This window comes from Cyanistes caeruleus, chromosome 33 (assembly GCF_971803275.1).
Source record: "Cyanistes caeruleus chromosome 33, bCyaCae1.hap1.1, whole genome shotgun sequence".
NCBI classification, from domain to species: Eukaryota; Metazoa; Chordata; class Aves; order Passeriformes; family Paridae; genus Cyanistes; species Cyanistes caeruleus.
The window spans coordinates 2283976-2311484 of record NC_141734.1 but is presented as its reverse complement, the minus strand read 5'-3'; the positions used below and the strand labels follow the sequence as shown (position 1 = coordinate 2311484).

Genomic DNA, 27509 nt, shown 5'->3' with positions numbered 1-27509 from the left:
GGCCCCCCCCGCGCCCCCCCGGCCCCATCGGCACCGAGCGCTCCCAGCGGGCCCGGAACCCCCCCGGGGGGGGCGCAGAGCTCTGGGGACCCCCCCCGGGCCCGGACGGAGACCCCAGACCCCGAGAGCGCGGGGAGAGGAGGCGCTGCCCCCCCCTGGGGGGGGTGACGGGGTAAGGGGGGCTCGGGGGGGGCTCGGGGGGGGTTTGGGGGGGCAGGACTGGGGGTGTCACTCTGTTTCCTCTCCTCCCCCCCCCAGCTCGGCGCTGCCCCCCGGGACTGGGAGCTGTTGCCCGGGGGGGCTCCCGAAGCCCCCCCCCCAAATCGTCCCCAGGAATCCAAGGGGGCCCCCCCCAGGGACCCCCCCGGGCCGGGTCAGCGCCCGTTCCCGAGGTTTGCTACGGGGGGGCCGGAGCGGCCGGGCAGGTACGGGGGGGGCCGGGGGGGGGGTTTGGGGGGGCTTTGGGGGGCTGGGGGGCTCTGGGGGTTGTTTTGGGGGGCTGGGGGGCTCTGGGGGGGCTGTGGGGGTTGTTTTGGAGCTCTGGGGGGCTCTGGGGGTTGTTTTGGGGCTCTGGGGGTTGTTTTGGGGGGCTGGGGGGGCCCTGGGGGGGCTCTGTGGTTCTGACCTGACCCCCCCCGTGTCCCCCCAGGTGCCCCCCCCGGCCGTGGAGCCCCCCCCCGGCAGCAGCAGCGGTTTCCGCCCCGGGACCCCCTCTCTGAGCCCCTTCAGGTACCGGGGGGGAGGGGGCTGGGCTGGGCTGGGGGGAGGGGCCACAGCCTCTGCCCCTCCCCCCCCACCCCTGAGCCCCTCCCCCCTCCGTGTCCCCCCAGGCCGGTGCTGGTGGCGGGGGCGGGGCTGCCCCTCCCCCCGCTCAAGGGTCCCTTTTTGGATTTCCCGGCCCTGGGGGGTCCCGAGCTGGCCAAGCTGGGGGGGGCGGGGGGGGTCCTGTACCCTCCCCCTCCCCCCCGTTCCTCTACAGGCCCTTCTGCCCCGACCCCCCCGTGCTGCAGGTGAGTGGGGGCGGGGCTGGGGGCGGGGGCGGCGCCGCTGGGCGGGGCTGACGCGGCCACGCCCCTCCCCTCCCCTCCCCCCCCCCCCAGGTGCGCCAGGAGCTGACCCCGCCCTCCGAGTTCTACGGGCAGGGCCAGAGCAGCTTCCAGCAGGTAACGTCACACCTGGGGGGGCTGAGCCTCACCTGGGGGGGGGGGTAAAACTCACCTGGGGGGGTAAAACTCACCTGGGGGGGCTGAACCTCACCTGGGGGGGGGATGAACCTCATCTGGGGGGGCTGAACCTCACCTGGGGGGGTTTAAAACTCACCTGGGGGGGGCTGAACCTCACCTGGGGGGGTTTAAAACTCACCTGGGGGGGGCTGAACCTCACCTGGGGGGTTTAAAACTCACCTGGGGGGGGCTGAACCTCACCTGGGGGGGCTGAACTTCACCTGGGGGGGGTAAAACTCACCTGGGGGGGTTTAAAACTCACCTGGGGGGGTTAAACTCACATGGAGGGGGGGGTTGAGCTTTACCTGGGCGTGGCTGAGCCTCACCTGGGCTGGGCCCCGCCCCCTGACCCCGTTCCGTGTCCCCTCCCCCCCCCCAGATGCTGCTGCCGCTGGTGGAGCCCCCCCCGGTCCCGCCCGTCGTCAACTTCGGGGCCCCCCCGGCGCCGCCCCTCCCCCTCCTCCCGCTGGGCCGGCTCCTGGCCCGCCCACCCAGCCCTTCGCCCCGCCCCCCCCTCCCCGCGGGCCCCGCCCCTGCCCGCCCGAGCCCCCCCTCCCCCGGGGGCGCCGGCCCCTCCCCCTCCGCCGCCCCTCCCCCGCCGCCCCCCGCGCCCCCCTCCCCCCCCCGGGGTCTCGCCGCCCCCCCAGCGCTTGGGGCCCCCCCCGGGCCCCCCCGGAGACGCGGCGCCCCCAGTGACCCCTCCCCCACCCGGGGGGGTCCCGGTATTTATGCGGGGGGGGAGGGGGGAGGAGCCGTGGGCGACACCCCTCCCCCTCCCTCCCTCCCTCCCTTCGCGGGGGGGGGGGGCGGGGGCGTGGCCCCGCCCCTTGGGCGTGGCCCCCTCCCCCTTTGGTAAAGAAACGTTGAAAACGATAAAAAATCCACAAAAGTGAAACCGAACGGCCCCGAAAGAGGAAATAAAGGCGGAGCAGGAGCCCGTGGTGGGCGTGGCCGGGGCAGGGAGGGGGCGGGGCCTGGTTTATTGGGGGGGCTCGCGGGGGGGCTCGCGGGGGGGAGGGGCTCCCCGAAGGCGCGGTGGGCGTTGGGGAAGCGCCGGGGGCTGAAGTCGGGGTCCTCGCGGAGCCGGCGCTGCAGATCCGCCTGGAGCTGGGGGAGGGGCAGCTGGGGGCCACGCCCACCGCCCCGCCCCCCCACAGCCCCGCCCTTTACACCGCCCGCAGCCCGCCCCTCCCCCCACAGCGCTTCCTGTGGGGTGTGGAGACCCCCCCCCCCCCCCCCAAAATCCTGCCTAAGGGTCCTCCTGGACCCTCCCCAATCCCTTCTGCCTGCCCCACCCCAGACCCATTTCCACATTTCCCATCTCCCCCAGACCCATTCCCATCTCCCCCAGACCCATTTCCTGCTCCCCCAGACCCATTTCCACATTTCCCATCTCCCCCCAGACCCATTTCCCACCCCCAGACCCATTTCTACATTTCCCATCTCCCCAGACCCCATTTCCCATCTCCCCCAGCCCCATTTCCCGTCTCCCCCAGCCCCATTTCCTGCCCCCCAGCCCCCCGTACCTGCTGCCTGTACCCCTCCTGCAGCCCCGATCTCCCCCAGCCCCATTTCCCATCTCCCCCAGCCCCATTTCCGTCTCCCCCAGCCCCATTTCCCCCCCGTACCTGCTGCCTGTACCCCTCCTGCAGCCCCCATCTCCCCCAGCCCCATTTCCCGTCTCCCCCAGCCCCATTTCCCGCCCCCCAGCCCCCTGTACCTGCTGCCTGTACCCCTCCTGCAGCCCCCCCTCGCTCAGCCCCATCTCCCCCAGCCCCATTTCCCGTCTCCCCCAGCCCCATTTCCCCCCGTACCTGCTGCCTGTACCCCTCCTGCAGCCCCCCCTCGCTCAGCCCCCATCTCCCCCAGCCCCATTTCCCATCTCCCCCAGCCCCATTTCCCATCTCCCCCAGCCCCATTTCCCCCCGTACCTGCTGCCTGTACCCCTCCTGCAGCCCCCATCTCCCCCAGCCCCATTTCCCGCCCCCAGACCCATTTCCCCCCGTACCTGCTGCCTGTACCCCTCCTGCAGCCCCCCCTCGCTCAGCTCCTGGCTGAGGCTCTCGGGGGTCCGAGGCTCCGGGCGCCGGCGGCGCGGGCGGCTCTGCCCACGGCCTCGGCCAGCAGCAACGGCGGCGGCTCGGCCTGCATGGTCTGGGGGGCACGGGGGGGTCACACAGGGGTCACACCAGGGGTCACACCGGGGTCAGTGTGGGGTCACAGGGGTCAGGGTGGGGTCACGGGGGTCACACAGGGGTCACACCGGGGTCAGTGTGGGGTCACAGGGGTCAGGGTGGGGTCACGGGGGTCACACAGGGGTCAGTCAGTGTGGGGTCAGTGTCCAGTGATGGTGTGCTGTGGGGTCACTCAGTGGTCACTCAGAGGTCACTCAGGGTCACTCAGAGGTCACTCAGGGTCACTCAGGGTCACTCAGTGGTCACTCAGAGGTCACTCACTGGTCACTCACTGGTCACTCAGAGGTCACTCAGGGTCACTCAGTGGTCACTCGGGTCACTCAGTGGTCACTCAGTGGTCACTCGGTCACTCACTGGTCACTCAGGGTCACTCACTGGTCACTCAGGGTCACTCACTGGTCACTCACTGGTCACTCAGGGTCACTCACTGGTCACTCACTGGTCACTCAGGGTCACTCAGAGGTCACTCAGTGGTCACTCAGGGTCACTCAGGGTCACTCAGGGTCACTCACTGGTCACTCAGGGGTCACTCAGTGGTCACTCAGTGGTCACTCAGGGTCACTCAGAGGTCACTCAGTGGTCACTCAGGGTCACTCAGTGGTCACTCAGGGTCACTCAGGGTCACTCAGGGTCACTCACTGGTCACTCGGGTCACTCAGTGGTCACTCAGGGTCACTCAGGGTCACTCAGGGTCACTCACTGGTCACTCAGTGGTCACTCAGGGTCACTCAGGGTCACTCACTGGTCACTCAGGGGTCACTCAGTGGTCACTCAGTGGTCACTCAGGGTCACTCAGAGGTCACTCAGTGGTCACTCACCTTGCGCCGTTTGGCCGGCATCCCGCTCAGGTAGGCGTCGCTGAGCGGGGGGCTGCGGCTTCGCCTTGCGCTGGCGCTGGGCGTCCTCGCGGATGATGGGGACCCACTCCTGGGGACAGCGGGGTCAGCGGGGTCACCCAGGGTCAGCGGGGTCACCCAGGGGTCACTTGGGGTCAGCGGGGTCACCCAGGGCTCAGTGGGGTCACCCAGGGGTCAGTGGGGTCACACAGGGTCACTCGGGGGTCACTCAGGGTCACTCAGGGGTCACCCAGGGGTCACTCGGGTCACTCAGGGGTCACTCGGGTCACTCAGGGGTCACCCAGGGGTCACCCGGGGTCAGTGGGGTCACACAGGGTCACTCGGGGGTCAGCCAGGGGTCACTGAGGACACTGAGGGTCACTCAGGGGTCACTCAGTGATCTCTCAGGGTCACTCAGGGGTCACTCGGGGTCAGTGGGGTCACACAGGGTCACTCAGGGGTCACACAGGGGTCACTCAGGGGTCACTCAGGGGTCACTCAGTGGTCACTCAGGGTCACCCAGGGGTCACCTGGGGGTCCCATCCCCGCTGCCCGCACTCACCGGGGGCACTGCGGCCGCCCAGGCCTCGCTGTCGCTCTCGGGGGGGGCAGGGCCTCCTCGGCCGTGGTGGCGGGGGCGGGGGACCCCGCCCCGTCCCGCTGCCGTGGGGGAGGGGCGCTCAGGGGGGCGGGGCCTCAGCTGCAGGCCCCGCCCCCTCCTTGGGAGGCTCCACCCCCCCCAAAAACCGGTGAAACCTTTCGTACCTGGGCGTCGTCCGGGGGCGGCTCCGCCTCCTGCACCTCCATTGGCTCCTCGGCCAGCGGCTGCGGGCGGGGCGGGGTTGAATGGGCGTGGCTTTAGGAACGGGGCGTGGCCGGCGGGTGGAGGGGGGCGGTTCAGGGGTGGTGGGGGGTGGTCTCACCTGTCGGGGCGGGGGCTCCGGGGGCTCCCCCAGGTGCCGCACGTAGGGCAGCACCTGCTCGGGGGTGACGGGCATCTGCTCCAGCACGGCCTGCAGCCGCAGCCCCACCACGGCCGTCAGCCAGCCCACCAGCGACGGCGGCACGTCGGCCGACAGGCGGCGCTGGGGGGGCACGGAACAGCGGGGGGGTGGGGGTTTGGGGGGGTACTCGGGGGGGTTTTTGGGGACCCCCCCCCAGCCTCCCCGGGTGCCCCCCACTCACGATGCGGTCGCTGATGAGCGCGCCCAGCGCGCCGCGCTCGCCCCGCAGGCAGTGCAGGTTCAGCGCCAGGCACTCGAACAGGCCCCGGTTGCACAGCTCCAGCAGCCGCGGCCCGAAGGAGCCGTCTGGGGGGACACGGGGACACCGCTGACCCCCCCTGTGACCCCCCCGGATCCCTGTGACCACCCCGCTGACCACCCCCCCCGTGACCCCCCCGATCCCTGTGACCGCCCCGCTGACCCCCCTGTGACCCCCCGCTGATCCCTGTGACCGCCCCGCTGACCCCCCTGTGACCCCCCGCTGATCCCTGTGACCGCCCCGCTGACCCCCCCTGTGACCCCCCCTGATCCCTGTGACCGCCCCGCTGACCCCCCTGTGACCCCCCGCTGATCCCTGTGACCGCCCCGCTGACCCCCCCTGTGACCCCCCGCTGATCCCTGTGACCGCCCCGCTGACCCCCCCTGTGACCCCCCCTGATCCCTGTGACCGCCCCGCTGACCCCCCTGTGACCCCCCCAATCCCTGAGACTGCCCCGCTGACCCCCCCTGTGACCCCCCCGGATCCCTGTGACCGCCCCGCTGACCCCCCCGTGACCCCCCGCTGATCCCTGTGACCCCCCCCGGATCCTTGTGACCGCCCCGCTGACCCCCGCCGTGACCCCCCCTGATCCCTGTGACCGCCCACGTCAGCCCCAGGGACCCCCCCCAGCCCCTCCCGGTGACCCCCGGAACCCCCGGTGACCCCAGTGACCCCCCGAGTGATTCCCGGTGACCCCCCCCGGTGACCCCTCAGTGACCCCCCCTGTGACCCCCGGTGACCCCCATGACCCCCTAAGTGACCCCTCAGTGACCCATCGGTGACCCCTCAGTGACCCCAGTGACCCCTCAGTGACCCCCCCGTGACCCCGGTGACCCCGGTGACCCTGGTGACCCCTCGATGACCCCTCGGTGACCCCGGTACCGGTGCAGCGCAGCACGTGCAGCGCGATGCGGTTGAACTGTTCCCGCAGTGACCCCTCAGTGACCCCCCGTGACCCCCGTGACCCCGGTGACCCCAGTGACCCCCCGTGACCCCGGTGACCCCTCGGTGACCCCGGTGACCCCGGTACCGGTGCAGCGCAGCACGTGCAGCGCGATGCGGTTGAACTGCTCCCGCAGTGACCCCTCAGTGACCCCTCAGTGACCCCTCAGTGACCCCTCAGTGACCCCCCGTGACCCCGGTGACCCCTCGGTGACCCCTCGATGACCCCCCGGTACCGGTGCAGCGCAGCACGTGCAGCGCGATGCGGTTGAACTGCTCCCGCAGTGACCCCTCAGTGACCCCTCAGTGACCCCTCAGTGACCCCCCGTGACCCCGGTGACCCCTCGGTGACCCCTCAGTGACCCCCCTGTGACCCCGGTGACCCCTCAGTGACCCCGGTACCGGTGCAGCGCAGCACGTGCAGCGCGATGCGGTTGAACTGCTCCCGCAGGAACTCCACGTTGGTGCGGGTGATGTCCACGCCCTCGGCCACCCGGACCCCGGCCTGGGGGAGGGGCAAACGGGGGGGGGAGGGGCAAACGGGGGGGGGAGGGGCAAACGGGGGGGGAGGGGCAAACGGGGGGGGGAGGGGCAAACGGGGGGGGGGAGGGGCAAACGGGGGGGGGAGGGGCAAACGGGGGGGGGGAGGAGCAAACGGGGGGGGGGAGGGGCAAACGGGGGGGGAGGGGTTACACGGGGTGGGGGAGGGGTTACACGGGGTGGGAGAGGGGTTAAATGGGGTGGGGGAGGTGTTAAACAGGTTGGGGGAGGGGCAAACGGGGGGAGGGGTTAAACGGGGTGGGGTTAAATGGGGTGGGGGAGGGGTTACACAGGGTGGGAGAGGGGTTAAATGGGGTGGGGGAGGGGTTAAATAGGGAGGGGTTAAATGGGGAGGGGGAGGGGTTACACGGGGTGGGGTTAAACAGGATGGGGGAGGAGCCAAATGGGATGGGGGAGGGGCAAACGGGATGGGGGGAGGGGGGGCACCGGCACCTCCCCCTCACCCTAAATCCCCTCCCCCACTCCAAAATCCCCCTGGAGCTGCCCCATAGGTGACCCCGCCCCCCCAAAACTTCCACAGAGCGGCCCTCAGAGCCCCCCAGAGCCCCCCCAGGGCCCCCCCCAGCCCCCCCGGGCCCCCCCGAGCCCCCCAGGGCCCCCCCGAGCCCCCCCAGAGCCCCCCTGATCCCCCCCCAGGGCCCCCCCGAGCCCCCCCCCAGCCCCCCAGGGACCCCGTGAGCCCCCCCCAGCCCCCCCAGCCCCCCCAGGGCCCCCCCGAGCCCACCCGGGCCCCCCCAGCCCCCCAGGGACCCCCCCAGGGCCCCCCCGGGCCCCCCCGAGCCCCCCAGGGACCCCCCCAGCCCCCCAGGCCCCCCCGAGCCCCCCACTCACGAAGCTCTCGCGGATGAACCCCTCCAGCCCCATGATCAGGTCGTGCGTCGCCGCCTGGGGAGGGAGGAGGGGGCGCGCTCAGGATCTGGGGGGGGCTCTGGGGGGGGGTCTGGGGGTCTCTCGGGGGTCCCTCACTTGCACGTTGGCCTCGGGGGGGTCTTGGGAGGGGCTCTGGGGGTTTTGGGGGGGTCTCTGGGGGTCTCTGGGGGTTTTGGGGGGGTCTCAGGGGGGTCTGGGGGTCTCAGGGGGGCTCTGGGGGTTTTGGGGGGGTCTCAGGGGGGGTCTCAGGGGGGTCTCTGGGGGTTTTGGGGGGGGTCTCAGGGGGTCTGGGGGGTCTCAGGGGTCCCTCACCCGCACGTTGGCCTCGGTGGGGCTCTGGGGGTCTCAGGGGGTTTTGGGGGGGGTCTCAGGGGGTTTTGGGGGGGTCTCAGGGGGTTTTGGGGGGGGTCTCTGGGGGTCTCAAGGGGGTCTCTGGGAGTTTTGGGGGGGTCTCTGGGGGTTTTGGGGGGGGGTCTCTGGGGGTCTCAGGGGGTTTTGGGGGGATCTCAGGGGGTTTTGGGGGGGGTCTCAGGGGATCTGGGGGGTCTCGGGGGTCCCTCACCCACACGTTGGCCTTGGTGGGCTCATGGGGGGGCTCTGGGGGTCTCAGGGGGGTCTCAGGGGGTCTCAGGGGGTCTCGGGGGTCTTGGGGGTCCCTCACCCGCACGTTGGCCTCGGTGGGCTCACGGGGGGGCTCTGGGGGTCTCTGGGGGTTTTGGGGGGGGTCTCGGGGTCTCAGAGGGGTCTCAGGGGGGTCTCTGAGGGTCTCAGGGGGTCTCAGGGGGTCTCGGGGGGTCTCGGGGGTCCCTCACCCGCACGTTGGCCTCGGTGGGCTCACGGGGGGGCTCTGGGGGTCTCAGGAGGTTTTGGGGGGGTCTCAGGGGGTTTTGGGGGGGGTCTCAGGGTGTTTTGGGGGGTCTCAGGGGGGTCTCGGGGGTCCCTCACCCGCACGTTGGCCTCGGTGGGCTCGCGCCCCCCCAGGTAGCGCTGGCGGAAGCAGCGGCGCAGCAGCGGCTGCAGCCGGGCCAGGGGCTGGCAGCGCCCGTGCAGCAGCAGCACCACGTCCACCATCGACAGGTGCTGGCAGATGAGGGCCAGCAGCGCCCCGAAAAACCCTGGGGGGACACGGGGGGGGCTGAACACACCGGGGGGACCCCAAAATACACGGGGAGACCCCAAAATACACGGGGAGACCCCAGAACCCACGGGGGGACCCCAAAATACACGGGGGGCTCAGCAGCACCACGTCCACCATCGACAGGTGCTGGCAGATGAGGGCCAGCAGCGCCCCGAAAAACCCTGCGGGGACACGGGGGGGCTGAGAACACGGGGGGGGACCCCAAAACCCACGGGGGGGACCCCAAAACCCACGGGGGGACCCCAAACCCACGGGGGGCTCAGCAGCACCACGTCTACCATCGACAGGTGCTGGCAGATGAGAGCCAGCAGCGCCCCGAAAAACCCTGGGGGGACACGGGGGGGCTGAGAACACCAGGGGGACCCCAAAACCCACGGGTGGGACCCCAAAATACACAGGGGGACCCCAAAACCCACGGGGGGACCCCAAAACCCATGGGGGGCTGAACAGCACCACGTCCACCATGGACAGGTGCTGGCAGATGAGAGCCAGCAGCGCCCCGAAAAACCCTGGGGGGACACGGGGGGGGGCTGAACACACCGGGGGGGACCCCAAAATACACAGGGGGACCCCAAAACACACGGGGGGACCCCAAAACACACGGGGAGACCCCAAAACCCACGGGGGGACCCCAAAACCCACGGGGGGGGGCCCAAAATACACGGGGGGCGGCTGAACACACCGGGGGGGGGCCCAAAACCCACGGGGGGACCCCAAACACACCGGGGGGACCCCAAAACCCACGGGGGGACCCCAAAACACACGGGGGGGGCTGAACACACCGGGGGGGACCCCAAAACCCACGGGGAAAGACCCAAAATCCACGGGGGGGGCGGATCTGAAACCCACTGAGAGAGACCCAAAAATCCCCCAAATCCCCCCCAAATCCCCCCAGGGGTCCCCAATCCCCCCCAGACCCCCCCAGACCCCCCCATTCTCACCGTCGGGCCCCGGGGACCCCTCCAGCAGCCCGGGGGTCCCCAATCCCCCCCAGACCCCCCCAGACCCCCCCAGACCCCCCCGTTCTCACCGTCGGGCCCCGGGGACCCCTCCAGCAGCCCGGGGGTCCCCAAACACCCCCTGGGGGTCCCCAATCCCCCCCAGACCCCCCCAAACCCCCCCAGCCCCCCCATTCTCACCGTCAGGCCCCGGGGACCCCTCCAGCAGCCCGGGGGTCCCCAATCCCCCCCAGACCCCCCCAGACCCCCCCAAACCCCCCCAGCCCCCCCATTTCTCACCGTCGGGCCCCGGGGACCCCTCCAGCAGCCCGGGGGTCCCCAATCCCCTCCTGGGGGTCCCCAATCCCCCCCAAACCCCCCCATTCTCACCGTCGGGCCCCGGGGACCCCTCCAGCAGCCCGGGGGTCCCCAATCCCCCCCAGACCCCCCAAACCCCCCCATCTCTCACCGTCGGGCCCCGGGGACCCCTCCAGCAGCCCGGGGGTCCCGCTGAGGCGCGAGAGGAAGGCGGCGATGCTCTCGGGGGGGCCGCTGGGGGGGGCGCCCAGGGGTCCCAGCATGGAGCTCAGCACCCCCTGCAGGACGCTGGTGAAGAACTCGGGGGGCAGCGGCTCCGCCCCCCCGGGGGGAGGGGCGGGGGCGGGGCCTCCCTCGGAGGGGGCGGGGCCGCCCTCGGGGGGAGGGGGAGGGGGAGGCGGGGAGGGGGGAGGGGCGGCGGTGGAGGTGGGGGAGGGGGAGGGGTCGGAAGGGGGAGGGGCTTCGGAGGAGGGGGTGGGGCTCGGCTGAGCGGCCTGTGTGGGGGGGGAAAAGGGGGGGTTAGGGGTGGGGCTAGCACAAGCCCCGCCCCTTTGAAGCCCCCAAATTTCCCTGTCTCCACCCCTCGCACAGGCCACGCCCCCTTTGAAGTTCTCCTTTGCATATCTCCACCCCTTACACAGGCTCCGCCCTCAGCCCCTCCCCAGAACTCATTTAACCCCCAGACCCCGCCCCCTCATTAACATCCCACAAGCCCCGCCCCCTCATTAACATACCACAAAGCCCCGCCCCTTATTAACATCACACAAACCCCCACCCACTCATTAACATCCCACAAAGCCCCGCCCCTTCATTAACCAGCCCCAAGCCCCGCCCCCAGCCCCAGGCTCCACCCACCTGCAGCAGCTCTGCCACGCCCTCCAGCAAGGGGCTGCCCCCGGGCACGGCCACGCCCACCAGCGGCGCTGGCCCCGCCCCCAGCAGCCCCCCCAGCAGCCCCACCAGGGGGCGCTGCTGCGCCTCGGCCCCGCCCCCCGCGTTGGGCGGGGCTGGGGGCGGGGCAGGGGGCGGGGCCGAGCCTTCAGGACCCCCTGGGGCACCCCCGGGTGGGGGGGCGGAGCCGGGAGGGGGCGGGGCTTGTCCTGAGGGGGGGGCGGAGTTTGGGGTGGGGGGCGCCGGGGGGCCGAGGAACCGCCCTGGGCTGGGGGAGGGGAAAAAGGGGGGGAGGGGCGGGGTCAGGGGGGGGCGTGGCATCCCCAGGACCCCCAAATCCCAGCCGGGACCCTCCCCCCACCCAGCAACGGCCACGGCCACACCCCCAAACCCCCCCAACCCCCCCAACCCCCAGCTCCTCCCAGTCCAGCCCCCCCCGAGCCCCCTCCCCACCCCCCTGAGCCCCCCCAGAGACCCCCTGAGCCCCCCAACAGCCCCCCCGAGCCCCCCCAGGCTCATCCCCAACCCCCCCGAGCCCCCTCCCCACCACCCCAAGCCCCCCCAGAGACCCCCTGAGCCCCCCAAGCCCCCTCCCCAGAGACCCCCTGAGCCCCCCAACAGCCCCCCCGAGCCCCCCCCAGGCTCACCCAGCCCCCCAGAGCCCCCTCCCCACCACCCCGAGCCCCCCCAGAGACCCCCTGAGCCCCCCAAGCCCCCTCCCCAGAGCCCCCCAACATCTGCCAGAGACCCCCTGAGCCCCCCACAGCCCCCCCGAGCCCCCCCAGGCTCATCCCCAACCCCCCCGAGCCCCCTCCCCACCCCCCTGAGCCCCCCCCAGGCTCACCCAGCTTCCCCCGAGCCCCCTCCCCAACCCCCGAGCCCCCCCCAGGCTCACTCAGCCCCCCCAGAGCCCCCTCCCCACCACCCCGAGCCCCCCCAGAGACCCCCTGAGCCCCCCAAGCCCCCTCCCCTGAGCCCCCCCCATTCCCCCCCAGCCCCCCCCGGCTCACCCAGCCCCCCCCAGGCTCACCCAGCCACCCCGAGCCCCCTCCCCACCCCCCCGAGCCCCCCCAGGCTCACCCAGCACCAGCGGCTGCATCAGGAGCTGCCCCACCAGCCCGCTGATCACCTGCGCCAGCGACGCCCCCCCGGGGGCCTGGGGGGGTCACGGGGGGGGTCACGGGGGTGACCCCGACCCCGGAACCCCCCCAAGGGACCGCCCCCCCCAACCCCACCCCCCCACCGCTCACGGGGCCTGGGGGGGGTCACAGGGGTGACCCCGGGACCCCCAGCCCCCCCCAAACCCCCTCCCCCCCCAACTCAGGGGGCCTGGGGGGGTCACGGGGGGGTCACGGGGACCCCAAACCCCACAGTTCCACCCCCCACCAGCCCCCCCCAAACCCCCCCAGCCCCCCCAAACCCCCTCCCCCCCCACTCACGGGGCCTGGGGGTGTCACGGAGGGGTCACGGGGACCCCAAACCCCCCCCAGCCCCCCCAAACCCCTCCCCCACTCACGGGGGGGTCACGGGGACCCCAAACCCCTCCCCGAGCCCCCCCAAACCCCTCCCCCAATCACGGGGGGGTCACGGGGACCCCAAACCCCCCCCGAGCCCCCCCAAACCCCTCCCCCAATCACGGGGCCTGGGGGGGTCACAGGGACCCCAAACCCCCCCCCGAGCCCCCCCAAACCCCCCCCCCCCACTCACGGGGCCGGCGCCGGCCTGGGGGGCTCCGGGGTGGGTGGGGCGCGGGGGCGGCGCCGAGGGCCGGGCGATGACCACACGGGTGGGGGCCTGGAACCCCCCCACGGCCTGGCCTGGGGGCACACGGACACGGGGAGGGGTCAGCGGGGCCTGGAACCCCCCCCCAAAACCCCCCCCGGGGGGCTGGGGGCGGTGATGGGGGGATGGGCTGGGGTCAGTCTGGGTCACTCAGGGTCAGTTTGGGTCACTCGGGGTCAGTTTGGGTCATTTGGGGTCAGTTTGGGTCACTCGGGGTCAGTACCAGTCCGTACTGGTCAGCAGTGGTCAGTACTGGTCAGTACCGGTCAGAACCGGTCAGTACTGGTCAGTGATGGTCAGGGATGGTCAGTGATGGTCAGTGATGGTCAGGGATGGTCAGTGATGGTCAGGGATGGTCAGGGATGGTCAGGGATGGTCAGGGATGGTCAGTGATGGTCAGTGATGGTCAGGGATGGTCAGTGATGGTCAGTGATGGTCAGGGATGGTCAGGGATGGTCAGGGATGGTCAGGGATGGTCAGTGGTCAGTGATGGTCAGTAATGGTCAGTACCGGTCAGTACCGGTCAGTGATGGTCAGTACCGGTCAGTACCGGTCAGTACCGGTCAGGGATGGTCAGTACCGGTCAGGGATGGTCAGTACCGGTCAGGGATGGTCAGTACCGGTCAGGGATGGTCAGTACCGGTCAGGGATGGTCAGGGATGGTCAGGGATGGTCAGTACCGGTCAGTACCGGTCAGGGATGGTCAGTACCGGTCAGGGATGGTCAGGGATGGTCAGTGATGGTCAGGGATGGTCAGTGATGGTCAGTACCGGTCAGTTGGGTACCTGTGGCCGCAGAGGCCGCGGCCGCCATGGCCTGCTGGGTGATCTGGTCAGTGATGGTCAGTAGCAGTCTGTACCGGTCAGGGATGGTCAGTGAGGGTCAGGGATGGTCAGTACCGGTCAGTACCGGTCAGTACTGGTCAGTACCGGTCAGTACCGGTCAGTTGGGTACCTGTGGCCGCAGAGGCCGCGGCCGCCATGGCCTGCTGGGTGATCTGGTCAGGGATGGTCAGTGATGGTCAGTGATGGTCAGTACCAGTCAGTGATGGTCAGTGATGGTCAGTGATGGTCAGTACTGGTCAGGGATGGTCAGTACCGGTCAGTACCGGTCAGTACCGGTCAGGGATGGTCAGTGATGGTCAGTGATGGTCAGGGATGGTCAGTGATGGTCAGTACCGGTCAGTGATGGTCAGTTGGGTACCTGTGGCCGCAGAGGCCGCGGCCGCCATGGCCTGCTGGGTGATCTGGTCAGGGATGGTCAGTGCTGGTCAGTGATGGTCAGGGATGGTCAGTACCGGTCAGTACCGGTCAGGCATGGTCAGTGAGGGTCAGTACTGGTGAGGGATGGTCAGTACCGGTCAGTACCGGTCAGGGATGGTCAGTACCGGTCAGTACCGGTCAGTACCGGTCAGGGATGGTCAGTACCGGTCAGTACCGGTCAGCAGTGGTCAGTTGGGTACCTGTGGCCGCAGAGGCCGCGGCCGCCATGGCCTGCTGGGTGATCTGGTCAGTGATGGTCAGTGCTGGTCAGTGATGGTCAGTGATGGTCAGCAGTGGTCAGTTGGGTACCTGTGGCCGCAGAGGCCGCGGCCCCCATGGCCTGCTGAGTGATCTGGTCAGGGATGGTCAGTAGCAGTCTGTACCGGTCAGTGATGGTCAGTACCGGTCAGGGATGGTCAGGGATGGTCAGGGATGGTCAGGGATGGTCAGTGATGGTCAGTAATGGTCAGTTGGGTACCTGTGGCCGCAGAGGCCGCGGCCGCCATGGCCTGCTGGGTGATCTGGTGCGCCACGGCCTGCAGGAACTCGGGGGGCAGCGGGGGCAGCTGGACCCCCACCCCACCTGGGGGGACAGAGCGTCAGGACACGCCCCCCGGCCACACCCACACATGGCCACACCCCATGGCCACACCCACACATGGACACACCCACACATGGCCACACCCAGACATGGCCACACCCCATGGCCACACCCACACATGGCCACACCCCATGGCCACACTTAAACATGGCCACACCCACACATGGCCACACCCCACTCATGGTTACACCCCCCTGGCCACACCCACACATGGCCACACCCCATGGCCACACCCACACATGGCCACACTCCATGGCCACACCCATGCATGGCCACACCCAAACATGGCCACACCCACACATGGCCACACCCCATGGCCACACCCAGGCATGGCCACACCCAGGCATGGCCACACCCAGGCATGGCCACACCCACACATGGCCACACCCACACATGGCCACACCCACACATGGCCACGCCCCCTGGCCACACCCAGGCATGGCCACACCCAAACATGGCCACACCCCACTCATGGTTACACCCCCCTGGCCACACCAACACATGGCCACACCCACACATGGCCACACCTCATGGCCACACCCACACATGGCCACACCCACACATGACCACGCCCCCTGGCCACACCCAGACATGGTTACACCCCCCCAGCCACACCCCAGTCATGGCCACACCCCCCCTGGCCACGCCCCCCTCAGCCACGCCCCACTCACCGATGCCCAGCCCGGGGCCGGGGGGTCCGGCCGAGCCCCCCGTGGGGGGAGAGCCCGAATCTGGGGGGCACCGAGAGAGGGGGGGTCACGGGGGGGGCATGGGGGGTCCCGGAGGGGATCTGGGGGTCCCAGGGAGGATTTGGGGCAGGATCTGGGGGTCCCAGGGCAGGATTTGGGGGTCCCGGGTGGAATTTGGGGCGGGGTTTGGGGGTCTCACCCTGGATGTTCATGTGCATCATCACCACGGGCTGTGGGGCAGGGTCCCGGGGCGGGGTTTGGGGCAGGATTTGGGGGTCCCAGGGCAGGATCTGGGGGTCCCGGGTGGAATTTGGGGCAGGATTTGGGGGTCTCACCCTGGATGTTCATGTGCATCATCACCACGGGCTGTGGGGCAGGGTCCCGGGGCAGGGTTTGGGGCAGGGTTTGGGGGTCCCGGGGGGATTTGGGGGTCCCAGGGCAGGGTTTGGGGGTCCCAGGGGGATTTGGGGGTCCCAGGGCAGGATTTGGGGGTCCCAGGTGGAATTTGGGGCAGGATTCGGGGGTCCCGGGGGTCTCACCCTGGATGTTCATGTGCATCATCACCACGGGCTGTGGGGCAGGGTCCCGGGGCAGGGTTTGGGGCAGGGTCCCGGGGCGGGGTTTGGGGGTCTCAGGGCAGGGTTTGGGGCAGGATTTGGGGGTCCCGGGTGGAATTTGGGGCAGGTTTTGGGGGTCTCACCCTGGATGTTCATGTGCATCATCACCACGGGCTGTGGGGCAGGGTCCCAGAGCAGGGTTTGGGGCAGGGTTTGGGGCAGGGTTTGGGGGTCCCAGGGGAGATTTGGGGGTCCCAGGGCAGGGTTTGGGGGTCCCAGGTGGAATTTGGGGCAGGTTTTGGGGGTCCCAGGTGGAATTTGGGTTGAATTTGGGGGTCCCGGGGGTCTCACCCTGGATGTTCATGTGCATCATCACCACGGGCTGTGGGGCAGGGTCCCGGGGCGGGGTTTGGGGCAGGGTTTGGGGGTCCTGGGGGGATTTGGGGGTCCCAGGGGGATTTGGGGGTCCCAGGGCAGGATTTGGGGCAGGATTTGGGGGTCCCAGGTGGAATTTGGGGCAGGATTTGGGGGTCTCACCCTGGATGTTCATGTGCATCATCACCACGGGCTGTGGGGCAGGGTCCCGGGGGGATTTGGGGGTCCCAGGGCAGGATGTGGGGCGGGGTTTGGGGGTCCCAGGTGGAATTTGGGGCAGGATTTGGGGGTCTCACCCTGGATGTTCATGTGCATCATCACCACGGGCTGTGGGGCAGGGTCCCGGGGCGGGGTTTGGGGCGGGGTTTGGGGGTCCCAGGTGGAATTTGGGGCAGGATTTGGGGGTCCCGGGGGTCTCACCCTGGATGTTCATGTGCATCATCACCACGGGCTGTGGGGCAGGGTCCCGGGGCAGGGTTTGGGGCAGGGTTTGGGGGTCCCAGGGGGGATTTGGGGCAGGGTTTGGGGGTCCCGGGGGTCTCACCCTGGATGTTCATGTGCATCATCACCACGGGCTCCACGCTCTGGTGCGAGATCCGGATCACGCGGGGGGGCCCCGGCTGCGCCCCGGGGGGGGGTCCCGGAGGGGGGGGAGGGGGCGGTGGCGCCGCCTCGGGGGGGTCCCCGGGGGCGGGGGGGGTGGTGGGGGTGGTGGGGGAGGGGCCGGGGGGCAGCTCGGCCGGGCCGGGGGGCGCGGGGGGCGCGGGGGGGGGCGGGGCGGGCCCCCCCCCGTTCCCGGCCATCGTCACCGTGGTGCCCACGTTGATCTGGGGGGGCCGGGGGGGGGTCAGGGAGGGGGGGGGGGTCCCGGCTGGGGGTCCCCGGCCCCCCCCCCCCGCTCTGGGGTTCCCCCCCACCCCCATTTTGGGGGTCCCTCCTCCACCTCGGGGTCCCCAGAACATTTTGGGGATCCCCCAACACAAAAAAACCCCACCCCCCCCCCACCTTCATGAGGGACCTGCCCCCCACCCTGAGCGATCCCGGGGGTCCCGCCCCAACCCCGGGGGTCCCAACCCCAGATATGGGGTCACTCTGGGGGTCCCTCCCCAATCCCGGGGGTCCCAACCCCAGATTTGGGGTCACTCTGGGGGTCCCACCCCAGTCCTGGGGGTCCCAACCCCAAATTTGGGGTCACTCTGGGGGTCCCCCCCCAATCCCGGGGGTCCCGCCCCAATCCCTGGGGTCACACCCCCCACTTTGGGGTCATTCCGGGGGTCCCACCCCAAACCTGGGGGTCCCACCCCAATCCTGGGGGTCCCAACCCCAGATTTGGGGTCACTCTGGGGGTCCCTCCCCAATTCTGGGGGTCCCACCCCAGTCCTGGGGGTCCCACCCCACACTCTGGGGGTCCCAACCCCAAATTTGGGGTCACTCTGGGGGTCCCGCCCCAATCCCGGGGGGTCACTCCCCAATCCCAGGGGTCCCACCCCAATCCCGGGGGTCACTCTGGGGTCACTCTGGGGGTCACTCTGGGGTCACCCCGGGGTCACTGGGGGTCACTTTGGGGTCACTCTGGGGTCACTCTGGGGTCACTCTGGGGCCACTCAGAGGTCACTCTGGGGTCCCTCGGGGGTCACTTGGGGGTCACTCTGGGGTCACCCCAGGGTCACTCTGGGGTCACTCCGGGGTCCCTCTGGGGTCACTCTGGGGCCACTCAGAGGTCACTCTGGGGTCACTCGGGGGTCACTCTGGGGTCACTCTGGGGTCCCTCGGGGGTCACTCTGGGGTCACTGGGGGTCACTTTGGGGTCACTCTGGGGTCACCCCGGGGTCACTCTGGGGTCCCTCTGGGGGTCACTCTGGGGTCACTCTGGGGGTCACTCTGGGGTCACTCTGGGGGTCACTCTGGGGTCACTCTGGGGGTCACTCTGGGGTCCCACCCCAATCCCAGGGGTCCCTCCGGGGGTCACTCTGGGGTCACTCTGGGGTCCCTCTGGGGTCACTCGGGGGTCACTCTGGGGTCCCTCTGGGGTCACTCTGGGGTCCCTCGGGGGTCACTCTGGGGTCACTCTGGGGTCACCCCGGGGTCCCTCGGGGGTCACTCTGGGGTCACTCTGGGGTCACTCTGGGGTCACCCCGGGGTCCCTCGGGGTTCACTCTGGGGTCCCTCCAGGGGTCACTCTGGGGTCACCCCGGGGTCACTCTGGGGTCACTCTGGGGTCCCTCTGGGGTCACTCTGGGGTCCCTCCAGGGGTCACTCTGGGGTCACTCTGGGGTCACTCCAGGGGTCACTCTGGGGGTCACTGGGGTCACTCTGGGGTCACCCCGGGGTCCCTCGGGGGTCCCACCTGGATGGGGATGGTCGCCTGCTGCACCAGCATGGGGGGTCCGTAGTGGGGGAGGGGCCGTGCGAGCTGCAGGGGGCGGGGGGGGGGGCCCCCCCAGGTTGCAGCGCAGCTCGGACAGGGCCACCAGGGCATTGCCCAGCAGCCGCTGGCCCTCGGCCACCAACGTCAGCAGCCGCTGCGCCTCCTCGCGAGCCTCGGCCTGGGGGGCACGGCCAGGGGTCAGGGACCCCCGGGACTGACAGAGAACTGACACGAACTGCCCCGAAACCACCCCAAAACCGCCTGGAACTGCCTCAAAACTGCCCCAAACTGCCCCGAAACCACCCCAAAACCACACGGAACTGCCCCAAAACCACCCAGAACTGCCCCAAAACCATCTCAAACTGCCCCAAAACCACCCCAAAACCACACGGAACTGCCCCAAAACTGACACAAACTGCCCCAAACTACTCAAAACTGCCCCAAAACCGCCCCAAACTGCCCCAAAACCACCCTGAATCGCCCCAAAACCACCCGGAACTGCCCCAAAAGTGCCACAAACTGCCCCAAAACCACCCTGAACTGCCCCAAAACCACCCTGAATCGCCCTAAAACCATCTCAAACTGCCCCAAAACCACATGGAACTGCCCCAAAACTGACACAAACCGCCCCAAAACCACCCGGAACTGCTCCAAAACTGCCCCAAACTGCCTCAAAACAACCCCAAACTGCCATAAACTGCCCCAAAATGCCCCAAAACCATCCCAAACTGCCCCAAACTGCCCCAAAACCATCTCAAACTGCCCCAAACTCCCCCAAAACCACCCCGAACTGCCCCAAAACTGCCCCAAAACCACCCTGAAACCAGCCCAGGACCCCCAAACCCCCCTCAGGACCCCCCAGGACCCCCCAGACCCCACTCACGTCGTGGCTGCAGTCGGCACTGCCGGCCAACACCGGGATATCGCGATAGCGCTGCTGTCGTGACCCCCCCCAAACCCCCAAATCCCCCCCAGGACCCCCAAAATCCCCCCCGGGACCCCCTCAGGACCCCCCGGGACCCCCACTCACGTCCTGGCTGTAGTCTGCGCTCCCAGCAGCCGTCAGGATATCGCGATAGCGCTGTCGGAACGGCTCCAGCCGCCCCCCAGGACCCCCCCAGGACCCCCCAAATCCCCCCCAGGACCCCCAAAATCCCCCCCGGGACCCCCTCAGGACCCCCCGGGACCCCCACTCACGTCCTGGCTGTAGTCTGCGCTGCCGGCAGCCGTCAGGATATCGCGATAGCGCTGTCGGAACGGCTCCAGCCGCCCCCCAGGACCCCCCAGGACCCCCCCAGGACCCCCCAAATCCCCCCCGGGACCCCCTCAGGACCCCCCGGGACCCCCACTCACGTCCTGGCTGTAGTCTGCGCTCCCGGCAGCCGTCAGGATATCGCGATAGCGCTGTCGGAACGGCTCCAGCCGCCCCCCAGGGCCCCCCAGAACCCCCCGGGACCCCCCAAATCCCCCCAGGACCCCCCCAGGACCCCCCAGGACCCCCCAAACCCCCCCCGGGACCCCCACTCACGTCCTGGCTGTAGTCTGCGCTCCCAGCAGCCGTCAGGATATCGCGATAGCGCTGTCGGAACGGCTCCAGCCGCCCCTCCAGCCGCCGCAGCTCCCCCAGCAGCTCCCCCAGCTCGGCCGGGCTCGGGGGGCTGCGGGGTGGGAGGGGGGGGGGGTCAGTGTGGGACCCCCAGGACCCCCAAAAACCCCCCCAGGACCCCCAAAAACACCCCCAGGACCCCCAAAAACCCCCCCAAAACCCCCCAGGACCCCCCCAAACCCCAACCCTGCTCACCTGGGGGGCTCAGGGGTCAGTTTGGGACCCCCAGGACCCCCAAAACCCCCCCCAGGACCCCCCAAACCCCCCCCGGGACCCCCAAAAACACCCCCAGGACCCCCCTGAGCGCCCCAAGGACCCCCAAAACCCCCCTGAGCCCCCCCAAAACCCAGCCCTGCTCACCTGGGGGGCTCAGGGGTCAGTGTGAGACCCCCAGGACCCCTAAAACCCCCCCCAGGACCCCCCAAACCCCCCCCCCCTGCTCACCTGGGGGGCTCAGGGGTCAGTGTGAGACCCCCAGGACCCCTAAAACACCCCCAAGACCCCCCTGAGCCCCCCCAAAACCCCCCAGGACCCCCAAAACCCCCCCAGGACCCCCCCAGGACCCCCCCAAACCCCCCCACCCTGCTCACCTGGGGGTCTCGGGGGGCTCGGGGGTCAGTTTGGGACCCCCAGGACTCCCTGGACCCCCCCAAACCCCCCCAGGACCCCCCCAAACCCCAGCCCTGCTCACCTGGGGGTCTCAGGGGGCTCAGGGGTCAGTGTGGGACCCCCAGGACCCCCAAAACCCCCCCAGGACCCCCCCAAACCCCAGCCCTGCTCACCTGGGGGGCTCAGGGGTCAGTGTGAGACCCCCAGGGCCCCCCAAACCCCCCCAGGACCCCCCCAAACCCCAGCCCTGCTCACCTGGGGGTCTCAGGGGGCTCAGGGGTCAGTGTGGGACCCCCAGGACCCCCCCAAACCCCCCCAGGACCCCCCAAAACCCCCCCAAACCCCAACCCTGCTCACCTGGGGGGCTCAGGGGGCTCAGGGGTCAGTGTGAGACCCCCAGGACTCCCTGGACCCCCCCAGGACCCCCCCAAACCCCCCCACCCTGCTCACCTGGGGGGCTCGGGGGGCTCGGGGGGCTCGGGGGGCGCCGCCGCCGCCTCCATCTGCTCCTCGGGGGGGGGGCCCGGGGGGCTCCGGGGGTGGGGGGGGACCCTCGGCCTGCCCGGGGGAGCGAGACCCCCCAGTGCCCTGGGGGGGGGAGAAAGGGGGGGTTTGGGGGGGGTCACAGAGACCTGGGGAGGGTTTGGGGGGGTCTGGGGGGGTTTGGGGGGGTCACAGAGACCTGGGGGGGTTTGGGGGGGGTTTGGGGGGGGGCTTGGGGGGGGATTTGGGGATATTTTGAGGATATTTTAGGGGGGGTTTGGGGGTATTTTGGGGGGGATTTGGGGGGGATTTGGGGGGGATTTGGGGGGGGTTTGGGGATATTTTGGGAGGGAATTGGGGATATTTTAGGGGGGGTTTGGGGATATTTTGGGGGGGATTTGGGGGGGATTTGGGGGGGATTTGGGGATATTTTGGGGGGGATTTGGGGATATTTTGGGGGGGATTTGGGGATATTTTAGGGGGGGTTTGGGGATATTTTGGGAATATTTTGGGGGGGATTTGGGGATATTTTGGGGATATTTTATGGGGGATTTGGGGATATTTTGGGGATACTTTGGGGGGGATTTGGGGCCGGTTTCGGGGGTCTCTCTCACCTCCAGCTGTGCCAGCACCCCCAGGATGGGATTTGGGGATATTTTGGGGGGGATTTGGGGATATTTTGGGGGGGATTTGGGGATATTTTGGGAATATTTTGGGGGGGATTTGGGGATATTTTAGGGGGGGTTTGGGGATATTTTGGGGGGGATTTGGGGGGGATTTGGGGATATTTTGGGGTTGATTGGGGGGGGTCTGGGGATATTTTGGGGATATTTTAGGGGGGGTTTGGGGATGTTTTGGGGATACTTTGGGGTTGATTTGGGGCCGGTTTCGGGGGTCTCTCTCACCTCCAGCTGTGCCAGCACCCCCTGGATGTCCCTCAGCATGTGCTGGGCCACCAGCAGCCGCATCCGGGGCTCGCTCTGAGCGAGGGGGGGGGTCCCCAAAAAAAGGGGGGGGGTCACTCAGAGCACCCAAACACCCCCTGGGACCCCCCCCCCCCCCCAAAACGCCCCCAGACCCACCTGGCCGGGGCCCTGGTCCATGTTGATGTGGACGTCGACAGAGGATCCGTCAATCTGGGGGTGCAGGGGGGGGTTCCCCGGGTTACTGCCCCCCCCCGGCATCACCGACCCCCCCAAAACACCCCCCAAAAAAACCCCCAGAGACCCCCCAGAGACCCCCCCTCACCGGCAGGTTGAAGGTCCCCACCATCACGTAGCTGTTGGCGTTCCTGTCGGGGCCCCCCCGCGGGACCCCCCCCCCGTTCTGGGGGGAGGGGGAGGGGCCCAGCCCCGAGGGCCCCCCCGAGGAGGGGGACTGGGCCTGGGGGGGGGCGCGCTCCACCAGGTGAATCACCTTGCCCCCCACATCTGGGGAGGGGGGAATTGGGGAGGGCTCAGAGAGACGCAGACCCCTCCCCAAAAAACAACCCCCGGGACACCCAGGGGTGTCCTGACCCCTCCAGGACCCCCCAAACCCATCCAGGACCCCCCCAAACCCCTCCAGGACCCCCCCAAACCCCTCCAGGACCCCCCCAAACCCCTCAAGGACCCCCCAAACCCATCCACAGCCTCCTTAAACCCCTCAGGGACCCCCCAAACCTCTCCAGGATCCCCCCAAACCCATCCAGGACCCCCCCAAACCCCTCAAGGACCCCCCAAACCCATCCACAGCCTCCTTAAACCCCTCAGGGACCCCCCAAACCTCTCCAGGATCCCCCCAAACCCATCCAGGACCCCCCCAAACCCATCCAGGACCCCCCCAAACCCCTCAAGGACCCCCCAAACCCCTCAGGGACCCCCCAAAACCCTCCAGAACCCCCCAAACCCATCCAGGACCCCCCAAACCCATCTGGGACCCCCCCAAACCCCTCTGGAACCTCCCAAACCCATCCAGGACCCCCCAAACCCCTCCAGGACCCCCCAAACCCCTCAGGGACCCCCCCAAACCCCTCAAGGACCCCCCCAAACCCCTCAAGGACCCCCCAAACACCTCCAGGACCCCTCTAGGACCCCCCGAAACCCTTTAGAACCCCCCAAACCCCTCCAGGACCCCCCCAAACCCCTCTAGGACCCCTCAGGGACCCCCCAAACCCCTCCAGGACCCCCCGAACCCCTCCAGGACCCCTCAGGGACCCCCCAAACCCATCCAGGACCCCTCAGGGACCCCCCAAACCCCTCAGGGACCCCCCAAACCCCTCAGGGACCCCCCAAACCCCTCCAGGACCCCTCAGGGGCCCCCCAAACCCCTTCAGGACCCCCCCAAACCCCTCTAGGACCCCTCAGGGACCCCCCAAACCCCTTCAGGACCCCCCAAACCCCTCAGGGACCCCTCAGGGACCCCCCAAGCCCCCCAGGGACCCCCTCAAACCCCTCCAGGACCCCTCAGGGACCCCCCAAACCCCTTCAGGACCCCCCAAACCCATCCAGGACCCCCCAAAACCCCTCTAGGACCCCCCAAAACCCATCCAGGACCCCCCAAACCCATCCAGGAACCCCCCAAACCCCTCAAGGACCCCCCAAACCCCTCAAGGACCCCCCAAACCCCTCAGGGACCCCCCCAAACCCCTCTGGAACCTCCCAAACCCATCCAGGACCCCCCAAACCCCCTCAAGGACCCCCCAAACCCCTCAGGGACCCCCCCAAACCCCTCAAGGACCCCCCCAAACCCCTCAAGGACCCCCCAAACACCTCCAGGACCCCTCTAGGACCCCCCGAAACCCTTTAGAACCCCCCAAACCCCTCCAGGACCCCCCCAAACCCCTTCAGGACCCCCCCAAACCCCTTCAGGACCCCCCCAAACCCATCCAGGACCCCTCAGGGACCCCCCAAACCCCTCAGGGACCCCCCAAACCCCTCCAGGACCCCCCCAAACCCCTCTAGGACCCCTCAGGGACCCCCCAAACCCCTTCAGGACCCCCCCAAACCCCTCTAGGACCCCTCAGGGACCCCCCAAACCCCTCCAGGACCCCCCGAACCCCTCCAGGACCCCTCAGGGACCCCCCAAACCCATCCAGGACCCCTCAGGGACCCCCCAAACCCCTCAGGGACCCCCCAAACCCCTCAGGGACCCCCCAAACCCCTCCAGGACCCCTCAGGGGCCCCCCAAACCCCTTCAGGACCCCCCCAAACCCCTCTAGGACCCCTCAGGGACCCCCCAAACCCCTTCAGGACCCCCCAAACCCCTCAGGGACCCCTCAGGGACCCCCCAAGCCCCCCAGGGACCCCCTCAAACCCCTCCAGGACCCCTCAGGGACCCCCCAAACCCCTTCAGGACCCCCCAAACCCCTCAGGGACCCCTCAGGGACCCCCCAAACCCCTCAGGAACCTCCCAAACCCCTCCAGGACCCCTCAGGGACCCCCCAAACCCCTCAGGGACCCCTCCAGGACCCCTCTAGAACCCCCCCAAACCCCTCAGGGACCCCCTCAAACCCCTCCAGGACCCCTCAGGGACCCCCCGAGCCCCCCAGGGACCCCCCAAACCCCTCTAGGACCCCTCTAGAACCCCCCCAAGCCCCCCAGGGACCCCCTCAAACCCCTCCAGGACCCCTCAGGGACCCCCCAAACCCCTCAGGGACCCCTGCAGGACCCCTCTAGAACCCCCCCAAACCCCTCAGGGACCCCCTCAAACCCCTCCAGGACCCCTCTAGAACCCCCCCAAGCCCCTCAGGGACCCCCCGAGCCCCCCCGAGCCCCCCGCCCCTCACTGTAGTCCCGCAGGCGCCGCTCGTCCTGCAGCACCCGGCCCTGGTAGATCAGGCGCTGCTTCTCGGCCGCGATGCTGACGGAGCCCGCGATGCGCTGCTTGAACTCCCGCACCGAGATCTGCGGGGAACGGAACCGGCACCGGGTCACGGAACCGGGATGGGGGTCAGGGAACCGGGATGGGGGTCAGGGAACCGGGAGAGGGGTCACGGAACCGGGAGAGGGGTCACGGAACCGGGAGAGGGGTCACGGAACCGGGAGAGGGGTCACGGAACCAGGATGGAACCGGGAGAGGGGTCAGGGAACCGGGACGGGGGTCACGGAACCGGGAGAGGGGTCAGGGAACCGGGATGGAACCGGGACGGCACCGGGACCGGGTCAGGGAACCGGGAGAGGGGTCAGGGAACCGGGATGGAACCGGGACCGGGTCATGGAATCAGGATGGAACCGGGACCGGGTCAGGAAACCGGGAGAGGGGTCAGGGAACCGGGACGGCACCGGGACCGGGCCACGGAACCGGGAGGGGGGTCACGGCACCGGGTCACGGAACCGGGACGGCACCGGGACCGGGTCAGGGAACCAGGACAGAACCGGGACCCGGTCACGGAACCGGGATGGAACCGGGAGAGGGGTCAGGGAACCAGGACGGGGGTCATGGCACCGGGACCGGGTCACGGAACCGGGACGGAACCGGGACCGGGTCACGGAACCGGGATGGAACCGGGAGAGGGGTCAGGGAACTGGGATGGAACCGGGACCGGGTCAGGGAACCGGGACGGCACCGGGAGAGGGGTCAGGGAACCGGGATGGGGGTCATGGCACCGGGACCGGGTCAGGGAACCGGGACCAGGTCAGGGAACCGGGAGAGGGGTCAGGGAACCGGGACCAGGTCACGGAACCGGGACGGAACCGGGAGAGGGGTCAGGGAACCGGGACCAGGTCACGGAACCGGGACCGGGTCACGGCACCGGGAGAGGGGTCAGGGAACCGGGACCGGGTCACGGAACCGGGACGGAACCGGGAGAGGGGTCACGGAACCGGGACGGAACCAGGACCGGGTCAGGGAACCGGGAGAGGGGTCAGGGAACCGGGACGGAACCGGGACCGGGTCAGGGAACCAGGACAGAACCGGGACCCGGTCACGGAACCGGGATGGAACCGGGAGAGGGGTCAGGGAACCAGGACGGGGGTCATGGCACCGGGACCGGGTCACGGAACCGGGACGGAACCAGGAGAGGGGTCAGGGAACCGGGACCAGGTCACGGAACCGGGACCGGGTCACGGCACCGGGAGAGGGGTCAGGGAACCGGGATGGGGGTCACGGCACCGGGACGGCACCAGGACCGGGTCAGGGAACCGGGATGGAACCGGGACGGGGTCACGGAACCGGGATGGGGGTTACAGTACCGGGATGGGGGGGTTACAGTGCCGGAAGAGGGGTCAGGGTACCGGGAGAGGGGGAGTTATGGTACTGGGGAAAGGGGTTATAGTACCGGGATGGGGATCAGGGAACCGGGATGAGGGGGTGACGGTACCGGGATGGGGTCAGGGTACCGGGATGGAACCGGGAGAGGAGTTACGGTACCGGGGATGGCTCACAGGGCCCGGGGATGGCTCACAGGGCCCGGGGATGGCTCACACCGGCCCGGGATGGCTCACAGGGGCCCGGGGATGGCTCACACCGGCCGGGGGATGGCTCACAGGGCCCGGGGATGGCTCACAGGGGCCCGGGGATGGGCTCACAGGGGCCGGGGATGGCTCACAGGGCCCGGGGATGGCTCACAGGGGCCCGGGGATGGCTCACAGGGGCCCGGGGATGGGCTCACACCGGCCCCAGACCGGAACAGCCCCGGGCTCTGCCCCCGCCGCCCTCACCTCGGGCTCCACCTCGAAGCTCCGCGTCTGCGAGTCCAGCGTCTTCACCAGCACCTGCAGCACCTCGGGCCGCTCCTCCGCCATGGCCGAGCTGTCCTGAGGGGGGGCGGCCGCCGTCACAGCGGGGCCGGGGCCTCGCCGAACCCCCCGGGACACCCCTGGACCCCCCGGGCCCCTCAGAGCCCCCCGGGCCCCTCAGCGCCCCCTCAGCGCCCCCTCCCCCACCTCGGCGGCGGCTCCGACGCGGCCGCGGCGGCTCCGGCCCAGCGCCCGCTGCGCTCTGCGCATGCGCGACCCCCGCCGGGGCCGCCCCGCGCGCGCCTGCGCCGCCACCGCCACCGGCGCCGCCACCGGCACCGCGGC

The 27509-nt window shown here is 69.9% G+C and overlaps 2 protein-coding genes across 2 annotated transcripts in view; one reads left to right on the top strand and one right to left on the bottom strand.

The window, feature by feature from the left end:
- The window catches only part of PRRC2A (proline rich coiled-coil 2A), a 13221-nt gene extending 11302 nt beyond the window's left edge, over positions 1-1919 (top strand). The window contains exons 15-19 of the mRNA XM_086870688.1: positions 259-373; positions 650-729; positions 980-1010; positions 1101-1163; positions 1719-1919. Coding sequence (XP_086726814.1) covers positions 259-373; positions 650-729; positions 980-1010; positions 1101-1163; positions 1719-1919 — 490 coding nt within the window. The remainder of the gene's footprint in view (positions 1-258; positions 374-649; positions 730-979; positions 1011-1100; positions 1164-1718) is intronic.
- BAG6 (BAG cochaperone 6) lies at positions 1852-27509 on the bottom strand. Its single transcript, XM_086870687.1, is given in 32 exon segments — positions 1852-2330; positions 3232-3296; positions 3299-3377; positions 4237-4287; positions 4289-4345; positions 4817-4854; positions 4857-4914; positions 5020-5079; positions 5178-5339; positions 5440-5564; positions 6862-6964; positions 7852-7905; positions 8836-9005; positions 10421-10778; positions 11140-11313; positions 11316-11443; positions 12256-12331; positions 12883-12992; positions 14698-14802; positions 15492-15551; positions 16986-17268; positions 18789-18881; positions 18883-18987; positions 20338-20467; positions 21475-21612; positions 22122-22141; positions 22413-22487; positions 22590-22643; positions 22756-22937; positions 25274-25391; positions 27147-27242; positions 27372-27509. Coding segments are annotated over 32 exon segments (3771 nt in total). The 5' UTR covers positions 27435-27509; the 3' UTR covers positions 1852-1949.